This window comes from Canis aureus, chromosome 28 (genome assembly GCF_053574225.1).
Source record: "Canis aureus isolate CA01 chromosome 28, VMU_Caureus_v.1.0, whole genome shotgun sequence".
Lineage (NCBI taxonomy): Eukaryota > Metazoa > Chordata > Mammalia > Carnivora > Canidae > Canis > Canis aureus.
In genome coordinates, this window is record NC_135638.1 from 7,903,731 (window position 1) to 7,923,946 (window position 20,216).

At 40.5% G+C, this 20,216-nt stretch overlaps 1 protein-coding gene and 1 long non-coding RNA gene across 13 annotated transcripts in view; one reads left to right on the top strand and one right to left on the bottom strand.

Annotated features, from left to right (window-relative positions):
- The window catches only part of MMP16 (matrix metallopeptidase 16), a 303,974-nt gene that overhangs the window by 228,963 nt on the left and 54,795 nt on the right, over nt 1-20,216 (top strand). For both annotated transcript variants that reach the window (XM_077876326.1, XM_077876325.1), the window contains exon 7: nt 14,696-14,834. In XM_077876326.1, the coding sequence (XP_077732452.1) occupies nt 14,696-14,834 (139 nt within the window). The remainder of the gene's footprint in view (nt 1-14,695; nt 14,835-20,216) is intronic.
- LOC144300373 (uncharacterized) overlaps nt 12,504-20,216 on the bottom strand; it is a 78,261-nt gene continuing 70,548 nt past the window's right edge. For 3 of the 11 annotated variants that reach the window (XR_013366980.1, XR_013366978.1, XR_013366971.1), the window contains 4 exons: nt 17,658-17,926; nt 15,496-15,763; nt 14,762-14,891; nt 12,741-13,257 (listed from right to left, as the gene is read on the bottom strand). This is a non-coding gene — a long non-coding RNA (uncharacterized LOC144300373). Of the gene's footprint in view, nt 12,717-12,740; nt 13,258-14,761; nt 14,924-15,495; nt 15,764-17,657; nt 17,927-20,216 lie in introns of those variants that run through there. The other 8 variants (XR_013366979.1, XR_013366981.1, XR_013366973.1 and 5 more) reach the window with 6 other exon arrangements.

The window sequence follows — 20,216 nt, forward strand, 5'->3', positions numbered from 1 at the left end:
TTTGAGAATGGCATTTGATAGTCACATTAATTTTGTATAAACTGGATCATATGAAACCTGTTTAGCCACCAAAGCTAGTAATATGGTATTACCCAAGGTCATCTTCTTTTTTTTTTTTTTTTTTTTCCTAGTCTCCAAGTTTGGCTTTGGAATCGAATGAAGCAATGCATATTTTGTAAAGTTCTATAAAAACATATTGTGTATTTTTGGTGATAATTCTTTTAATTACTAGTATCAAATAATTGATAATTTCTGTTAATGAGTTTGAGCACTAGAAGATAGATGAGCTGGACCATGTATCACCAACTCAACTCACTTTATGCAGAAGATGACTCACTAACTCCGTTTTCTTTTCAGAAAATAATGGTCTAAATGTTGCCTGATACAAAAAAAAAAAAAAAAATCTGAGCCACAAATACCTAACAATTAGAAACATTGTATCAATAACAATGGTTTTTATATTGTTTTTATTTAATTTTGCATAGAGTACTTACAAAATTAAAGTAAAATGATTCTTCTCCTTAGCATTCATTTAAATATTAGCCCCTTTTTTAGTTCAATTAAAATAGTATTTTCTTCACACAATAATCAATAACCAAATTTTCAGGAATAGATATGTGGCATAAAGTGAGATTCATCTATATTCATTATGTCTGTAAAATGAATTACAATTGCAAAATCTTTTTTAACCACACAATAAAATTCAAGAAAAGTTGAAAAGCTCTGAAACCTTGCAAAAAAAGATAAATAGGAATTTATTTTGGTCTTCATATATAAGCAGAAGACAGAGGAAAAATTAAATTGCTCAACCAAATAATCAGGTTTCCTTTCCTCGCTTCCATGTGAATTTGAATCCTCTTGAAGAGATGCAGGCAGGGTTACATAGTCTCAATTATACTGGAACTTTCATCTCCCCCAAGAGGTAAGTTTGAAATGGGCATAACAAACATGAGCGCTATATTGAGCAGGGAGGAATTTTTGTACATATTTAAATATTTTGCATAAACTCCTCTTGTCTTTTTTGACACCCGTATTCTTTATCACTCTTTAACACCTAATTTGCTTATTACTTATTACCTGCAATATTGTTGTATTCACTTGATACCCTCCCTCAGGAATGTAGCTTTTCCTACTTTACCTAACTCAAATGCCTTCCTTTCTCCAGGCACCGCCAACCTGCTTCCCTCCAGAAATCCCTAATGTTTTCTTTTCCTTCCCTCCCCAGCTCTAGCACAATCTCTTCCACATCCTTCTACTTCTCATTTCTTTTTTACTTCGTTTTCTCCTAATTCTGGTCCTTCATTTCTGAAGTAGGAAAAGACGTTAGAGTTCGAAGCCGACGGCCAAGAAAGAATTCTTGAGATGTCTTTGGTACAAAAAGGTGGTTTTATTAAAGCATCGGGACAGGACCTGGGCAGAAAGAGCTGCCCTGGGGTCATGAGGAGTGGCCCATTACATGCTTCCAAGTTGGGAGGGCGGTTAGGGATAGTGATAGTGTAAGTGCCTAAGGAATTTTGGAAGCAAGGTTTCCAAGGTCTTGGGGGGAGGGAGGCGGGGGGAGCTAGCTATTGTTGTCATTTATTACTGTCTAATAAAACCTCAGTCACAAGACCCTTCAGATGTGTATCTGTGGGCCATATGCTTGGGGGATGATTGGCAATGGGTGTCTTAGGGATAGAGATAAAGGAAGTTTCCAAAGGAATTTTTATGTGTTAAAGCAGACTTACAGGGTCCCTGGGCTTGGGCTAAGATTACCTTTTGCCCTTAGCCAAGAATTAGCATCCAGGCAGTTGGGTCCCTAGAGGAATGTCGTTGTGCCTGTTTCAAGGACTTGTCAGTGGGCTGTAGGTAGTAAAGGGATTTAATCATTTTTCTTCTGCCTTTGTATCGCACAGCAATTTCTATACCTGTTTTCTTATATATTCTATCTTACTGACTTGGCATTGGATGCCCCATCAAGGGGCATTCTTTCCATTTCATATTGCATTCTGTGCAGTTGATTCTAGCTAGAATTGCCTCACTTTCCTTAGTTACTCCTCCTCTCCTAGAGCACTCATCTCCATCATATGCCACTTAAACTTGTGGTTTTCAAACCTCATTTCCGTTTCTCCCAAAAAGAAATATCCTTTCCTGCCCATCATCACCCTCAACCTCATGGGACATGGATTGTTTTGTACTCTCCTTTGGTATGATGTGTGTTTACTTCCTTTCCTAAAATTCTCCTACACTTTTCCTATGAAAGCCCAGTCATCACATCCTTCTTCACCTTCAGAAGCTTCTGAAATTCCTCTCAACTTAATGAATCTTCCAGCCAAGTGAGACAGTCTATTTCTTTTTTGCAAAAATATTACCGTGTTACATACTTTGTCAAAACGTCAAATCCTATATACTATAATCTTCTGGCATTAGATTCGTTATTGCTTAGAATAATTTTCAAAAATTATTTGGCCACATCAGTAGTTGTTCTGGGCTCCACGATTTGGCTGAATGAGTAGGAAAGTTATTTACTTATTATTTTGGAGAAGTTTCTCCTCCCCCCCCCCCCCAACAGTAAGCAAAGAATGCTTATTCCTGTTTGTTTCCCTTAATAGCAATGAACCAGTAGTACAGGTGCTTTCCATTTGTTAATGATTCTGACAGTCTGACTTCCCTCAGGACTGCCTGAGAATGCCATCACTATTTTATTGCACATCAAGTTGTTCGTTGAGGATTTTCTTTGAGTTTAAGGAAGGGTAGTTACCTTTTGAACTCCCCTGTTTTAGTAAATAAACCACAGTAAAACATTGGCAAGAGAAGGAATGTTTTCAAGAGCATATTAGCATAAAGCAATTAGGCAATGGTAATGAGGATTAGTCTCTCCTGTTATGGCAACAAGGACTCCTGAACCCTGAAACAAAGTCACTTAGGAATCTTGCAAGGGTTTTTTGCTCTGTAATTTCTTGGGAATTCTCTGCCCAATCTACTCTTATCTCTTAGGAACAAACCTCTAATTGAGCATAGGCCTTTATCACCTAATTTGTTGACAACTCACACTTTGTGTCCCTTGGAAAGGGGGAAAAAAAAAGTTTCCCTCTGGCACATTTCCCTCCGGGCATCCGCCTGCCTTCCTCCCTGCCCGAGGCCCAGGCCTCTGCACTTGCTCACAGCTTTTAAGTGGAGTCTACTGAGGACTCTTCTGTTCAGTGTATTGTTCTTATTGCTGGTTTCGTCTGCAATAGCCATATTCTTTGAGTTCAGTGAGTTTCCTTCTGTGATTGAAGAAGAGGCCAAAACACAATACTCCACAGCACTAGCTCCACCTTTGATTCTTCCTGTGTGATATTGGTGAAGTGTTGGAATTAGAGGTGGGGTCCGGAGCCCACGACCAAGAAGGAATTCTTGACATGTCTTTGGTGCAAACTGGTGGTTTTATTAAAGGAAGAGCTGCTGCCCTGGGCCTGTGAGGGGTGGCTGATTATATACATGGGAGTTGGGAGGGGTTTGGGGATACCGTGCTCTCTAAGGAATTTTGGAAGCAAGGTTTCCAGGACCTGGAGGGGGACCAGCTATTGTTGGGAAAATGTCACTTATTTACCGTCTAATAAATCCTGAGTCATGAGACCCTTTAGATGTGTATCGGTGGGCCATGTGCTTGGGGGATGATTGTCAACACGTATCTTGGGGGTTTAGAGATAAAGGGAAATTTCTAAAGGAATTTTTATATGTTAAAGTAGACTCACAGGCTCTTGGGGGCCGGGTAAGGTTGCCTTTTGCCCTTAGCAAAATAGTAACTTCAAGGCAGTTGAGCCTGAAGAGGAAGGTCCCTCTGCCTGTTTCAAGGACTTGTCAGTGTGCCGCCCCAGGCTCGTGCCTTGTCCTCGGCTAGCCCTGTGTTCCCCCATCAATATCATGAGACATCTCTTTTCTACCCTCCATGGCATGACCCTGTCCTGGCACACTGACCACCACTCACTGCTCTCCAAGGTGCAATGGGAATACGTGGAAAGGTTATCTAAAGGGCAGGAAGAGTCCTTGGAGAATAGAGTCTTTGTTTTAAGTAAATATCCCTAGAGGTAGTGAAGCCTGAATCCAGCCCGTAAGAAAGAGAGAGAGAGAGAGAGAGAGAGAGAAGAATGATAATGATACTCATGGGAAAGACAGTAACATGTAGAAACAGGCTGGCAAATGGGTAATTTCCATACAGACATTTAAGTACATGGTAGGTGTGTGGTGCCTATATGGGCAGTAGAGAGGGCCTGAAAAAGCCTTTCCATGGGGATGCTTATGTTAAATATTGACCAACCCAGTCCCCCTGCATCCGGGCCAAGGAAAAGATTTGCGCCTGTGTCTCTTCTCTTTCACGGTCTGTTTTTCTCTATCTTTGAACACTTGCTCCACACATAACGCTGGCCATTATGGCAGGGCCGAGGAGCACAGTGTTTGAATAAGGTAGATGAGGTGCCTACTCTGATGAGAGGCAGCTGAGCAAATAAACAAGATGATTTCATAGAACAATAGGTATTATGAAGAAAATAAAACCTGATGAGTTGATAGAAAAAGACTGAAGAGAGACAACTTTAGATTGGGTGGTTAGAAACTAAATTGAATACACTGCCCTTATGTACCTTGAGTAAAAATTGCCATATACTCTATTCAGCGGGAACATAGTTTTTATTGTAAATGAAGCATCTTTCTTCAGGTCAAAAATAAAGTGATGGCAGTTCTTGATAGGTGTGCTAATGACACAGCTGTTTTCCGGCTCATTATATTCACTAAATGGTAGTTCCCATTTTATAGAGGCAGCAATAACAGCATTTCACACAGTTTTTTGAAATTAGTTGTTTGCCTCTGCTCCCCTCTAGATTGAATGTACACTCTTAAAGAGTTCATATTTTTGGAATCCAGAACTGCTAGTGCAGTGGGAGGAATGAAACCTTTTTTCTTTTCCAACACTTAATTATATGATATGTGAATTGAAATTGAGATCTCTCTGCCAGTATTCATGATCCTCAGAGTCCAAAGGAGGTGGGGAGGGGGGGGGAAGCAAAATGTCATAGTACCGTGCGATGTAATTATATCTGGAATTTGAGGATCCTTACCTTAAATGCAGTGCGCTGATGAAGCATTTTTTAGTACACTGTTCTTTTCTGCATCATAACCATTGCAGAGTAGTTTCGGAACAAGAGTAGACGCAAGAAGAAAGAAGAAAGAAGGTAAGGACTTAAGAAGAAAACAGGGTCAGCACACACACATTAAATTTTCTCTTCTCAGATCTTTCTGTTCGAGGGCCTAAGCACATTTGTGTTATAGCAACACTTCTTTACCACTCATTATTCACATATATAAATGGATTAAAAACCATAAATATTCCTTAAAAAAAATAAATATTTATGTTTCTATGTGTTACATTACGCATGAATAATTATGAGTTCTTAAGTTTTAAAAATCAGTATTCTTTATGTCAGGGCTTAATAAATACTAATCAACATCTGACATATCACTTAACCTTTTACTAATACTAATCAACATCTGACATATCACTTAACCAGATTTGCAATCTAAAGTAATCTAAAAACAAAGGCTTTTTTTTTTTTTTTTTAACATCTGGAGACTCTAAAAATTATTGTGTACAGTTAGCATTAGTAGTTAACAAAATATTCTGCAAATGCCGCATGCCCTTTGAAACTTAAATATACTTTATTAAAATAGTTTACATTTATAAATCCAGATACTAATTCTGACAGATTCTTCCTTGAAAATAGTCAAAGACATTAAGGAATATATGTGTAGACACTGACCGTCCAAAGTGATTTGACCCATGGAGGTGGAAGCATTTTCCTTTTTTTCCTTGTAGGGTTTTGGCTTGTCTAATAATTAAACTGACATAAGACAGATTAATAGGACAAAACAAATTTAATTCTATATGTATGGAGCCCAGTAAAAATAGAAAACCCAAGGGTAAGTCATTAGGCAATTGAGGCTTATATGCCATCTTGAGCTAAGGAATGGGATGGCAACCTGGGGCTCCCAAGAAGAAGAGAGTTCACAGGACAAGAAAAAAAGTAGATATTTGGTAATTAAATGTTTGCCCTGCCATACATACTGGTTGTTCAGATAAAAAATTTTCTCTAGTAATAGCTCTGTTTCTGCACCAGGCTCCCTATCTAAATTCTTACAGGTAGTTAAGGGAGGAGTAAAATTTTTCTTGAACCTACTGGGTCTTGATTGCCTTCAGCTCAAAATATTCACATGCCAAAGGGGCACGTTTTGGGATGGCACATTCTGCCCCCCTTCAGACTTACTGAGATGTAATGCAGCATTATTTCTCCCAGAATTACATCTGGTTGATCTTTGAAAATTGTGATGAGCTCTGAAAATCGTGCAGAAATTCATGACTGGCTTAGTGAGAAAAGTGTATTTTAATGGTTGCTTTGAACAGGTTTTCTCCTAAGGTTTATATACCAAAAGCCAGTTTGTGTCAGCTCTTGGTGATAAGATAATGAAAGCTTCCCAGAATGGCATTGTCTTTGCCAGATACATCTATTAAGCACTCTTAGAATTTTTTTTCCTCCAAGTTATAATTTTACTTTTTCTTTCCCAATGTTGAAAAAGAAACGTAGCTAAATAAATGTAAATGGCCTTGTTCTCTTTCTTTAAATACTACAATACCTTTTGTAATTCTTCGTACAGGCAGTAAATTGGAATACAATAGTGTGAAATCAAATTAGTGAGTTTATAATATATTTGTATGGTTTTACAAGGTGTGATTTTTATATTTTCAGTTCACATATGTTACTGTTGAATGGAGCATGAATTACACTTAATTAAATGGCATGGGCATAGTTTTGTTTCTTTTATAAAGCATAAAAAATGTTGGTTGCGACACTATTTATAATAACAAATTTAAATGGCTAAGATGGGGGTGTCTCGGTGGGTCAGTCCATTAAGCCTCTGACTCTTGGTTTTGTCTCAGGTTATGATTGCATGGGTCATGGGATGAGCCAGAAGCCTGGCTCTGTGCTCAGTGGGGCGTCTGCTTGAAGATTCTCTCCCTCTGCCCCTACCCCCGTCTCTCAAATAAATAAATATTTTAAAAAATAAAAATAAATGACTTAAATGAAGGCTTCATAATCTTATGTTTGTTTGGTAGCCAGAATACTATTTAACCATTGCAAATACTTACAGTGATAATATAATAATATTCTATCATAAGGGAATTGCCTATGTGTCTTCACGTTGTTGTGGGTTTTTTAAAGATTTTATTTATTTATTTGAGAGAGAGAGTGAGCGAGAGAAAGAGAGCACACAAGCAGGGGCAGAGGGAGAAGCAGACTCCCCTGCTGAACAGGGAGCCCAATGTGGGGTTCAATCCCAGGACCCTGGGTTTAGGACAAATACTTAACTCAACTGAGCCATCAAAGCGCCCTTATTTTCAGGTTTTTCAAACTGAGTATATGTTTTAAACTTCTTATTTTAAGTGAAAATTTCAGAAATACAGAAAAGTTGGAAGAATGAATACTTGCACGCTTAATTTCTAGATTTAACAATTTTAAGCGCTTGCCTGAATTTTCTGTGTGTGTGTGTATGAGCAATGCACCATGCATGCCCAAGGTTTTGGTGAAATGTTTGAAAGAAAGTGGTTGATACCAGAAAACTTCTTCTCTGAGACACCTGGGTGGCTCAGTTGGTTCTGCATCTGCCTTCAGCACAGGTCATGATCCCAGGGTCCTGGGATCGGGCCTGCTTCTCTCACTCCCTCTGCCACTCCTCCTGTTTGTGTTCTCTCATTTTCACTCTTTCTCACATAAATAAATTAAAAAAAAAAAAAGGAAACTCCATCTCTAAATACAGGATCCAGGGATTACCCATGCATTGCATTTGGTTGTTATGTCTATTTTTTTAAAAAATTTTATTTATTCATGAGAGATACAGAGAGAGAGGCAGAGACACAGGCAGAGGGAGAAGCAGGCTCCATGCAGGGAGCCCGATGAAGGACTCCATCCTGGGTCTCCAGGATCATGCCCTGGGCTGAAGGCAGGTGCCAAACCACTGAGCCACCCGGGCGTCCCTGTTAGGTCTATTTAGATCTGACATTTCTTCCCAGCTTTTTTCTCATGACTTTGGCTGTTGTTGTTGTTTTCTTGTTGAGACCAGGCCAGTTGTCTTCTAAACCATGCCTCGTGCTGAAATGTGCTTGATTGCTTCTTTAAAGTGTCATTTGACTTATTCCTTTCTTCTTATAAACTGGAAGAAGTCAGGTGTGAAGGCTCAAGTAGATTCCACTTTAAGCACGTTTGACTTCTACCTGTTGGTGCTTCATGAACGATTCTATGGCCTCTAAGGCCTAGCCAGTGTATTTGCATCACATATAATATCTAAATTGCCGTTATGACTGATACACATCTTGATCCCTTGTTTTCAGGGGCAACTACTATCTCTCTGTGTTGTAAAGGTATGCTTTCACTGTTGAATTAAGCATAAATACGTACGTATACCCCCGAGCACATGTGAAATTTTAATAATGTGGGTGGGTTGTATCAAACTCCATTTCCTAGTTTTGATATTGTACTGTAATTATGTTAAGAGTTATCATTGGGGAAGGTTAGGGAAGAGTATAAGGAATCTGTTATTTCTGATAGGTGTAATGTGAATCTACAATTACTTCAATTAGAAAGTCTTTTTTTTTTTATAGCAGCTAATTTATGGGCTGATTTTTAGTATTTTCTGTCGCTAACCATGAATAAATTAGCCTAATAATTGGTAATTATCAATTTTTATTCCCATAGGTTCAGTGATTATTTATGAGCTTGGTCAAGCATATGCCATTATTAAACATTGTTTAAATATTAAATGTTGTGAAAAATTCTGATCATTTGCTTTTACTCTGTGCTTTTGAAGTATATCTAAAGCAATGAATCAGTTGAACTCCAGCCCTGTGAGACTCCTTGATAAGCTTGGCTAGCAAGGCTGGGCCCAGGGTGGGGAGCACTCAGCTGGGTGTGAGACTGTCTCATTCCAGCTTTGAGAACCTGAGAAGAAGGCCACCATTTCTTCCGCCCTTTAAGCATTCATGCAAATTGCTTTTTCTCTCATTCTTGCCATGACTTTATGTTTTAATCACTATAACTACATGCCTTTTTCTCTTCCATAGGAACCGTATTAATTTTGAACATCAGATTACCCATTCTTCTGCCCACACGATACATCCTCAAAAACAGTACATGACTGCTTGTAAACAAATCCATATTTATAGGCAAACGTTTTTCGGTGTTTGCCCCCCATAGCTAGTGAGTTTCCTTGATAAGAATGTCATTTTAATAAATACTCTAATACTCCTATTAAGCAGTTACCTTGGTTTGAACCATCTCAGGCGTATATTCTTCATCCCAGGGTGGTTTGATGAAAAAAAATAGACAAGTGTGACCATTCAGCATGAGTAGATCTCCTACAGAAAGCCAAAAGCTGATACCTCAGTGGTAAGGAGACACAGTTTGATGAAAAAAATAGACAAGTGTGACCATTCAGCATGGGTAGATCTCCTACAGAAAGCCAAAAGCTGATACCTCAGTGGTAAGGGGACATACTGTCCCGACCTCCACGGCCATAGAGCACAGTGGAGCAGCAAGGAGAGTTTGTCACTTTAAAAATGATAATAAAAAGTAATAAAAAATAAAAATAAAAATAAAAATGATAATAAGGCGGATCCCTGGGTGGCTCAGTGGTTTTGTGACTGCCTTTGACTCAGGGCGTGATCCTGGAGTCCCGGGATCAAGTCTCACGTCGGGCTCCCTGCATGGAGCCTGCTTCTCCCTCTGCCTGTGTCTCTGCACCCCCCTCTTTCTCTCTCATGAATAAATAAATAAAATATTTTAAAAAATGATAATAGGGTGACAGATGGTGTAAGTGCTGGAAAGTGAAATTACAGACTACTGCGAAACAGCATAACAGGGTCACCTAATTCCAGTCGGGGGGCAAGTAGGGCCTTTTTGTGGAAAGGAAATTTCAGCAGAGAATGGAGAGGTGATCCAGGGTTCATCGGGTGAAGAGCAGGAGCAGAGGGCGTGGGGACGTCTTAAGGGAGAAGAGAGCATCCCTCCCGGAGGTGGCAAGGGAGCCGGCATGGGGAGGGCGTCATGGGCACGAAGGGACCTGCAGTGGATGCACAGGGGCTGCAGGCAGGAGCGAGTCTGAATTCCGTTTTAGATGCGGTAGGAGGCAGATCTGGAGCTGGGAGCTGGCACCTCCGTGAAACTCGGTGGCAGCGCGGAGTGGGCTGGTGACAGTGACGATGGCAGGGAATCAGGACTTGGGAGATGCTATTTCGGAGGTGGGGACGACTGGGGGCGCCCAGTGGCGGGGCGGGCGAGGGCTGGGCGAGCAACCCAGATGCCTTCTGGCAAGGTTCAGTTTAGACACGTGAGGCCCTCACAGGGGTGTCTCAGGTTTGGGGCTGAATAACCAACCTGTGTATCAAGAGAAGCACAGTCGATCCGATGCGCTCATCGGCTCCTAAAAAGAGGCCTGCAAACCCCACCCCACCCTGTCCCGAGAGTAGATGCCTAATGCATCTTCCCAGTCCAGCAGCGGGAGGATGGATGCTTTTGCCTCTGGAGTGGTCAGCAAAGCATATGCCTGTATTAGGACAGAATTTTCAAGGGAATTTTAAAAAAGAAACCAGATTGGGATCCCTGGGTGGCTCAGCGGTTGAGCGTCTGCCTTTGGCCCAGGGTGTGATCCTGGAGACCCGGGATCGAGTCCCACATCGGGCTCCCTGCATGGAGCCTGTTTCTCCCTCTGCCTGTGTCTCTGCCTCTCTCTGTGTGTCTCTCATGAATAAATAAATAAAATCTTTAAAAAAAAAAAAAAAGAAACCAGATTTCCCTGGTATGTTATTTCCTCGTGGTCTACACCCTGCAGTACTCTGGGTATTTGTCATCTCTGTGAGCAAAGTGGCCTGCCCGGGTCCCTCACTACATGGAAAGAAAAATCTGTGTGACCTTGTATCTAAAGTGAAATATTGGGGTTCCCGGTGGCTCAGTTGGTTAAGCATCCATCTTCGGCTGGCGTCATGATCCCGGGGTCCTGAGATTGAGCCCCACGTGAGACTCCCTGCTCAGTGGGGAGCCTGCTTCTCCCTCTCCCACAACCCCTACTTGTGATCTCTCTTTCTCTTTCTAATAAATAAGTAAATAAAATATTTTTTTGAAAACAAAGTGAAATATTGGTGTTTAAGTAGGAATTCCTCTTTGGTAATTTTTAAGTGCTATTTTTTTTTCATGAGTTGATTTTGCAAATGTGCTAGTTTTGATTATTTTTAGGGTATGCTTCCACTGCTTCCGCCCCCTTTTATAAGGGCTGTAGCCAAAAAAAGGCCAGTGGCAAGATAGAAACAACAGATTTAGAGCTTGAATTCTTTCTTTCCCTTTACACCAAAGGCCAAAACAAAACCTACATTTTTAGAAGGGTGAAGCAAAATTTTTTTTCCCTGCATGGCCCAAAGACCTTTATATATCATACCTTTCTAAATAATGGAATATATAGTAAACACCTGTGCCTATTCAAGGGAACTTTTGTATTCTTATGACATCTGCATAGCTTTTGTAAGAGGATAACTTACCTTTACTTTGCCCTTTCCTCCTTAAATTTGTTTCCTTTCAAGAAATATTTAGTAAGCTTCGACCATGTGCGAGACATTTTTCTGGGGAACCACAAATGAACACAGACAGATACATTTGCCATCGTGGAGAGATGGAAATCTATTCTACCGGAGAGAGAATGGACAATAAAGTAAACATGTGTTGTGTTAAACAGTGATCAACATGGTGAAGGAAAATAAAGCAGGGGAGGAGGGGGAGTGAGAAAGCCCCTGTGGGTGGGTGGCAGGAGGGAATTCAATTTTAGACTGTGGGGTCAGAAGAGATTTCGCTTAGAAGGAAAATGTGCATAGAGGCTTAAATATCATTTTAAATATCCTCTCTTCACAAGCTCAGTTTCTGAAATGGCAATCTATAGTGATTGTGATATGTTTACATCCTCTGACAAATGCTTGCTAAATTATTTCGACCGTTACTTTCTACCGCCCTGAGAAGGTGTGGATAAGTTGAATAGAAGCACAACGTGAATATCGACAATTTACATCACTGTCTGCCAAGGCTGCTGCTGTCAATGAGAAATCATTCTCAATTCACCCACGATTCCATATTACCCTCTGAATTTTTGCAAATGGACTATGCCTCTCTTGAGGCAAAGTTTCCATTTCTTCCTGTATTAATGGCAAGTGGAGGTTATGTTCCTATCTCCACTCAGCAGCATATATCTGTCCCAAAGAGCCACCGGCCTTGTCTCGGTATTGGAGAGAGAACAATGTGAAGTGCTTCTCTGAGAAAAATTGGAATGTGTTTCAGGGTTTTTTTTTAAACTGATTTTTTCTGACCCATCAGGTCAGAGAGCTTTCAGTTTCATTGTTCCATTAATTACCATGGTCAGTTATTTCTTTGTCAGAATCCAGTAGGTATTTAGCTATTTTTATTTTTTATTTTAGGGTATACAGTACAATAACTTAAGAATATTTTATTATCTTGGTTTCAGCTCAGGTCCTGATCTCGGAGTCCTGGGTTTCAGGCCCGCGTCGGGCTCCGCACTCAATGCAGAGTCTGCTTGGGTTTCTCTCTCCCTCTTCCTCTACTCCTCTTAGCCCTGTCTTCTCTCTCGCATGCTCTCTCTCTCAAATAAATAATCTTTTTAAAAAATAAAAAAAATAAATTATCAGAATATCATCTGCTATTAACTACTATTAACAGTAAGCCCTGGATCTTCATGCCTGTGTAATTTACCTGGATCGATCTTTTCATGGCATAACTTGGTTTTTTAAAATCAGTTTAATGTATCTACTATATGTGGATCAAAGTATGTATTAATTCAGGTTAACTGGTACCATAAAAATTAACACAAAAAGGTTAATAACATAAGAAGATATTGGTAAGAAAGAGATGCATGGCTAGAGCCATAATGTGGCTGAAATCTGAAAAGAAAACAAAGAACAGCAGCTAAAACTGTAAGCAGGATTGTGAAGGAAAATGATATAACCAGTTTCAATATAATTTTAGCAATAATAACAACCGTGTGCCAGGTTCTCAGAAAGCCTTTTATATTTAAAACAGTAATTAGGAGTGCCTTGGTGGCTCCATCGGTTGTGTCCAACTCTGGATCTTAGCTCAGGTCTTAATCTCAGGGTTGGGAGTTCAAGCCCTGCGCTGGGCTCCGCACTGGGCATGGAGCCTACATAAAAATAAAATAAAATACAATAAGATAGTATTTATACTATGAGTCTGTCACTAGTTTTAATAACTCAATGACTAGTATGTTGGCTAGGGTAACCGTTATTAAGGGACAGAGCAAGAATAGGATACAAACTTAGAGTTGTTAATTAAGCTACTTCCTTCTTTTTTATAAAGAACAAAGTTCATAGAGAAGACAGCTCCAGATAACTAGAATGAAGTACAACTATCCAAAGATTCCTAAGAAAAGTTTTATATTTGGATTGGTTTAGATGGGAAAAGGTTCATTTTTATCGTTATCACCCGAAATCCAAGAATCCTCAGTTGAATGTGTGTGTGTATGACTCTATGAATAACTCACAAGTCCTAGGAAATCTAGTCAGGTTAAACTATTGTGAGCCAAAAGTTTGAGAAAACCCTGTAATAAATCGCTTACTAATATCTAAGTAGGGGAAATTGGAAGTATTTTAGTGAAACATACTTATGATTTCCAAGTGAAATGTTGTTTGTAAATACAAAATTTTGAAATAAAGTGAAATAGTATACTTTAAAATATACCTAGTTTTTCTAATATCAAAACACTTTGGATAGTCTTTATTCTGAAATTTTCCATAGAAAACAATTGAATGTCATCAGAGATAACATTTTTTGGAAGTTTTTCTGCCTTTAGAATTTACAGTGAAACACATTGTGTGTAAGCTAATGATTAAGTCAACAACATTTATAAATACTTGCTCTGGGACAAGTCGTATTTTCACTAGAGATAAAAGTAGACACTTTTTACATAAAATGACCGATGCTATGATTGAGTGAAGTCAGGATATGGTGAGAGCGTATAGGAGAGGCAGTTGACCCAGATTGGAATCACTGTGATGATTTTTTTTCAAGATAGCTTTGTTCATGTAGGGTGACCGTATGACTTGTCATCCAAACCAAAACATGTTTGAGGGTGAAAGAGGACTCTACTTATAATTATAGGAGATGATGGGTATGATGTGAGCATAGCAGGAGGGATGGCCTCTTTTATTCCATCCCTCACATTTTAGGTGTGGAGATCTTGTATACGTCTGTAAATGCATACATGTCCATATGTTGCTCTCTTATTCAGGAAAACTGACTTAATCCACAAATCTGGCAGGGACTTGTCTGTGCTACTTCTGTTTTTTCCATCTGAAAAGCCCTGAAGATAATGTAAAGTGCTTAAATTAAATGTTTTTACATTATCTTTCAATCACATTGTATGGATTAGAGGTTGGGTGGGTAAAGACAGAACCAATTACTGATCACTGTAAGCAAGTTGATTAGCTGTTTCTTTGACTGTTTTGATGTGAGACAGTGAAAATGACACTAGTTTAGTTTTAGAAGTGTTACACCATTGCACAGGGAAATGCCATGGAGGCCTGCATGTTTGTTGAGAGATGCTTTTGCTTGGTTTGCAGGACCAGTGGTTTTGGCGAGTGAGAAACAACAGGGTGATGGATGGATACCCCATGCAAATTACTTACTTCTGGCGGGGCTTGCCTCCTAGTATCGATGCAGTTTATGAAAACAGTGATGGGAATTTTGTCTTCTTTAAAGGTAAGGAATGTTTCCCATGTCTTGCTCTGTTGTATTTTGGTCATTTTGTTCAGGGCCCTATAGCACACATAGAGATGAAGAAGTGAAACCTGTGGAGTGAAGTTAGGTAGCTAATTCATCTTATGAAATGAACTGCATACGTTGACCAGAAATATAAATGAAAAGAAAAAAAAAAGAGAAAAAAGAAATATAAATGAGGTAAAATCATTGATAATGTTTAACTCTGTAATTTATGTTTTCTTATATGGCGTTCTCATATATGAGTCAAATTTAGAAGGCATTTGAGTGAATTTTTTACAGTTGGCTTAAAATACCAAAAGAAATGAATTGATTAATTAGTAAAAAGCCAATTTTTCCATTACCTAAAGATTTTTGGGTTGTCTTCTTTTTTTTTAATAGAGTATTTGCAGTTACTTGCTCTTTTTATATGAAATCTATTTTGCTTCTTATATTCAACTACAATATAATCTCTTAAGCTTTACTTGATTCAGTTAGTTCCCAGTAAACTAAGAAATTGCTCATAAAGACAAGGAAAACTCATGAGTAGAAAAAAATTCACCCAATTAATTTCACCCAATAAAATGTATTGCTTGTTATTTACCCAAGTGACAAGTTTTAATTGCACAAATACTAACTGCCTGGCATACGAAAGTAAGGTTACCTGGTAAACTGAACTTAGTTGGGGCACCTGGGTGGCTCAGTCGACTAAGTGGCTTACTTCCACTCAGGTCATGATCTCGGGGTCCTGGAGCCTCGTGTTGGGTTCCATGATCAGCGGGGAGTCTGCTTCTCCCTCTCCTTCTGTCCCTTCCCCTGTTCATGCTTTCTCTCTCTCTCTCTCTCAAATAAATAAATAATATTAAAAAAAATTAACTTAGGTGCCTGGTAATCCATCCTCAAAGCTTGCTTCAAAATAGTAAATCATAAGTCTGTGGGGGAAACACAGGGAAAGAGATTGAGTTGGACGGTTGACAGAATTGTGAGGAGAAGATATATGACAGCGCTACCCTACAATCCAGCAATTGGTATCTACCCAAAGGATACAAAAATACTGATTGGAAGGGGCACATGCACCCTGATGTTTATAGCGGCATTATCAACAATAGCCAAATTATGGAAATGGCCAGAATGTCCATCAACTGGTGGATGGATAAAGAAGAGGTGTGTATGTGAGGGGGGTGTATGTATCTATATAGATATACATATAATGGAATATCACTCTGCCATAAAAAAGAATGAAATCTTGCCATTTGCAATGAAATGGATGGAACTAGAATGTGTTCTGCTAAGTGAAATCAGTCAGTCAGTCAGAGAAAAACAAATTTAAGACACAAATCAGATGAACGTAGGAGATGAGGAAAAAAAAAAGATGAGGGAAGCAAAAAAGAAGGAAAAGGAATACTATAGTATTCCCCGCATCCTAAACCAGGGATTGACTCTTAACAATAGAGAATAAACTGAGAGTTGATGGAGGGAGGGGGGTGGAGGACGGTGTAAATGGGTGATGAGCATTAAGGAGGGTATTTGTTGTGATGACCACTGGGTATTGTATGTAAGCGATGAATCACTAAATTCTCCTGAAATCAATATTATGCTCTATGGTAACTAACGGGATTTAAATAAAAACTTAAGCAAACAAAAAAAGATATTTGAGATGAAACTGTGGAGAACTAGAGCGCAGAACGTATCAATTGATTGACTGACTGATTGATTGATTGATGATTGAATTAGCCAAGAGCCTGAAGGGCTGAAAAGAAGTTTAAACAGGGATAGAAACAGATGGAAAGAAGGGGGGGAATCTTAACACCCTTAAAGAGCAGTTCCCAGGATCAAACTAGATGAGTTGATGAGGATGATAAAAACACAGAGTATGGGAAACACTTGGGATATTTTAAGTGAGGCACAAACTATCCATATAAAATGAAAGTGTAGGGCAGACTGGGTGGCTCAGCGGTTTAGCACCTGCCTTGGGCCCAGGGTGTGATCCTGGAGACCCGGGATCGAGTCCCACGTCGGGCTCCCTGCATGGAGCCTGCTTCTCCCTCTGCCTGTGTCTCTGCCTCTCTCTCTCTCTCTGTGTCTCTCTCATAAATAAATAAATAAAATCTTTAAAAAAAGAAAGTGTATACGTGGGATTTCTTTACAGATTGTTCCTGGAGAAAATAGGATACATTCGTTTTAAGCACATGGGGACTGTGAGTGGTGCGGCCAGTTGGGGCGCTTCTTGGCCACAAGAACTGGGCAAGTCACTGAATTCTCTGTGTCTCAGTTTCTCCATCTGGAAAACGGGCTCCGTATCACTGCCCATCTCAGGATTAGCTTGAGGCCTGAAGTAACCACCAGGTGTGACGTGCTTGGCACAGACCCGTTTTCGTAAAGCTCTGCTGTGGCGGGTCCGGGTAGGGCCGCCGGCCTCCTGCCGCCCACAGCGAGCTCACTATACCCCTGGGGACAAAGAAGGGACACGGTGCGAGTGACCTGGAGGCTGTTAGGGGCCTGCGTGGGAAGGAAAGGACTCCCCTGCGCTCTCCCGTGAGCCCGTGAGCAGCAGCAGCAGCAGGAACACAGGAAGAATCTGGCCCAGGCGGCCGCGGCCTTGGTCTTGGCCTTGGCCTTGGCCTTGGCCTTGGCTTGGCCTCGGCCTCGGCCTCACAGGAGTCGCCCCGGGCCTCCCAAGCAGCGCCCCTCCGCGTTGCTCCATGGCCAGCCAAGAGGCCACCTCGTCAGAAGTTCCCTGTGCCCGGCCTCTGTCACGGGCCGCCTTCCAGCTTGCGCGTGGAAGCCACAGCCTGCGACGCAACGCAGGGCGAAATCTGAAATCACCTGCAGGATCCGAGTGCAAGAGGCGCCAGAGAGCTGCCCGTGTTTTCGGGCACACGACGGTATCCTCAGTTCTCAGAAGTGCTGGTGCATCACGGTGCTTGACGATCATCTGAATAAAGATCATGTGCATGGGGGCGCCTGGGTGCCTCAGCTGGTTAAGTGTCGGCCTTGGGCTCAGGTCGTGACCTCGGGGTCCTGGGATCGAGCCCCATGTCAGGCTCCCTCTCCCCCGGCCTGCTGCTCGCCTTGCTTGTGCTCTCTCTTTCTCTCTGTCAAATAAATAAAATATTTTAAAAGAATAACAATAATAATTATTACATGCTGAAGTATGATTTGGCTCCATATGGTGTTTCCTCTGTTACAATGCTAAGGAATAGGAATGACTTTTTTCTTGTCACATAATGATTTAACTTCTAGAATGTTGTGCTTGTCAGTGGCCTCTTCTGACCTACTGCCAGTATCAGGAAATGTCTAATATTAAAAGTCTTGTCACTCCAAGACCCTGCAGTGGTGCTTCCTTCCTCCACTTTTCCCTCCGCAGTTCTTTCAACTAAACCTCCTTCAGGCCCAGCCATGAATATGCAGCTCCCCTCTTCCAAATACTGTTGCTTCTCCAGAGGGAGCCAGGAGCTCCAGGTCAACCCAACGAGACCACCCCCATTCGCTAGTGTCCGCCTTACCCCCGGCAGGAGAGTGAAGAGCCCCAGAACGCTGGACTTCAGTTAATGCACCACTCTCTTCACCACCATCACCACAACAATCACAATCAAAATGACCGTCTCAGCTTGCCACCATCTCGTTGTGTGACCTTCATCACCTCAAAAAATGCAGCTTTTCTGAGGAATCAGATCATCCCTCATCCCAAGACCGTCCTCCTCATTTTGCTCTTTGGGCCATGAGGCAGGTCTAAAGCTCACCTCTAGCATCCGATTTCTCTCCCTCTTCTAATTCTCTGCCTACCATCTGGAAACTATACATTTCACTTATTTATTGCTTTTCTGGATCCTTCCTACTAGGATATCACGTCCAGGGCAAGATCTTCTCTCCCTCACTCTTTTGCTTTTATGCTGATGTATTCCCTGTATCTTAAACCAGGCATTGACAGACTTTTTCAGTAATGACCAAATAGCAAATATTTTTAGGCTTTGCAGCCCATACTTCTCTATTACGTATCCTTTTTTTTTAACTTTTAAAAATGTAAGGACTCTTCTTAGATCATGGGCTGTACAAAAATAGGCATTGGTCATAGTTTGCTGACCTCTGTTTTAAACAATACCTGGAATATAGTAAACACTGAACAAAGATTTATTGAATGAATGAAGAAGAAAATTCAAGTGCTAATCTGTATCCATGTGCACAGCCCTGCAAAAGTTCGTCCCAGGCTGTCCTGGCCACACTAGCTCATTACCGCTGATGGATTTAAGCATTATTCTTCTTCTGGTTGCTCTTGTCTTTGGGCTTTTTAACCTTCATTTCCTTTCTCTTTGTGTTTCCCTTCGTTCTCTTTATGCTTTTTATGTTTTTTTTCTCTTCTTCTAATCTATACTACACAATAGTACTTATACTTAACCAGCTTTGCCTTTTATTCACCCTTTTGAGCTAAAATCCATGTTGGGATTTAAATTTATTTAGTCATGCATCTCCTAAATGTGCTCACACACATTTAGGCTTATTTTCATCATGCCTAAGAATTTGAAGGTATGGATTTCAATACAAGTAAAAATGAGTGTTTAGTTATAAAGTCTACAGACTACCTTCGTAATATAAAGATAAGCATAATATGTTATATGCAAATGGATCTTCATAAATATCTTAAGAAAAATGGGAAGCCATAGATCCAATTAAAACTTCATATTTTGGTGTAATTTATATGCTTTAAAACTTTGGGCAAAACTATATGTGTGCATATATGTCAAATGCAGTGGGAGTTGTCAGCACATAAATTATAAAAACATGAAAATGTAAGCAACTTGTCCTCTATAAATGTGACCAGTTCTATATTCTTAACAGAATCTTATTGCTTTTCGATATATTAGAGTGTAGTATATCAAAATATACTGATGTGTCCTCTGCTTCCCGCCAGATGTAATAATAGGGATCAGATTTATCCTCCCACCTAAACCCACCAACAACTGGATAAAGTATATAAAACAATGATTTTCATGCCACTGGACAGCAAGAAACAGAGGATAGTAAACCTGTAAGTCAGGAAACAAAGAGAAATAAGCTTGGAAAGTGTCCCAGTTTCCTGTTTTGGTAGTTTCCAGGCTGTGGAAGGGGGTAGGAGAATCCAGGTGGTGTTCAGAAGACTGTCTCTGTTGAGGGGAACAGAGCTGAGAGTCAGGAGATAACAAAGTGGCTGCAGTGCCCAGAGGCAAGCAGCGCAGAGGAGAGAGCTGCATGGAGTGCAGACACCGCAATTAGCAGAGGAACCCCCTGAAGTGCAGGAGAAAGAATTGGTCAGCATATGTATGTAGGTTAACTACCAAAGTGCAGATTAGGGATCGTTTAATAGGATGAAAGAGAACAGTTCCTGACGCTCACACAGCACTAACAGTA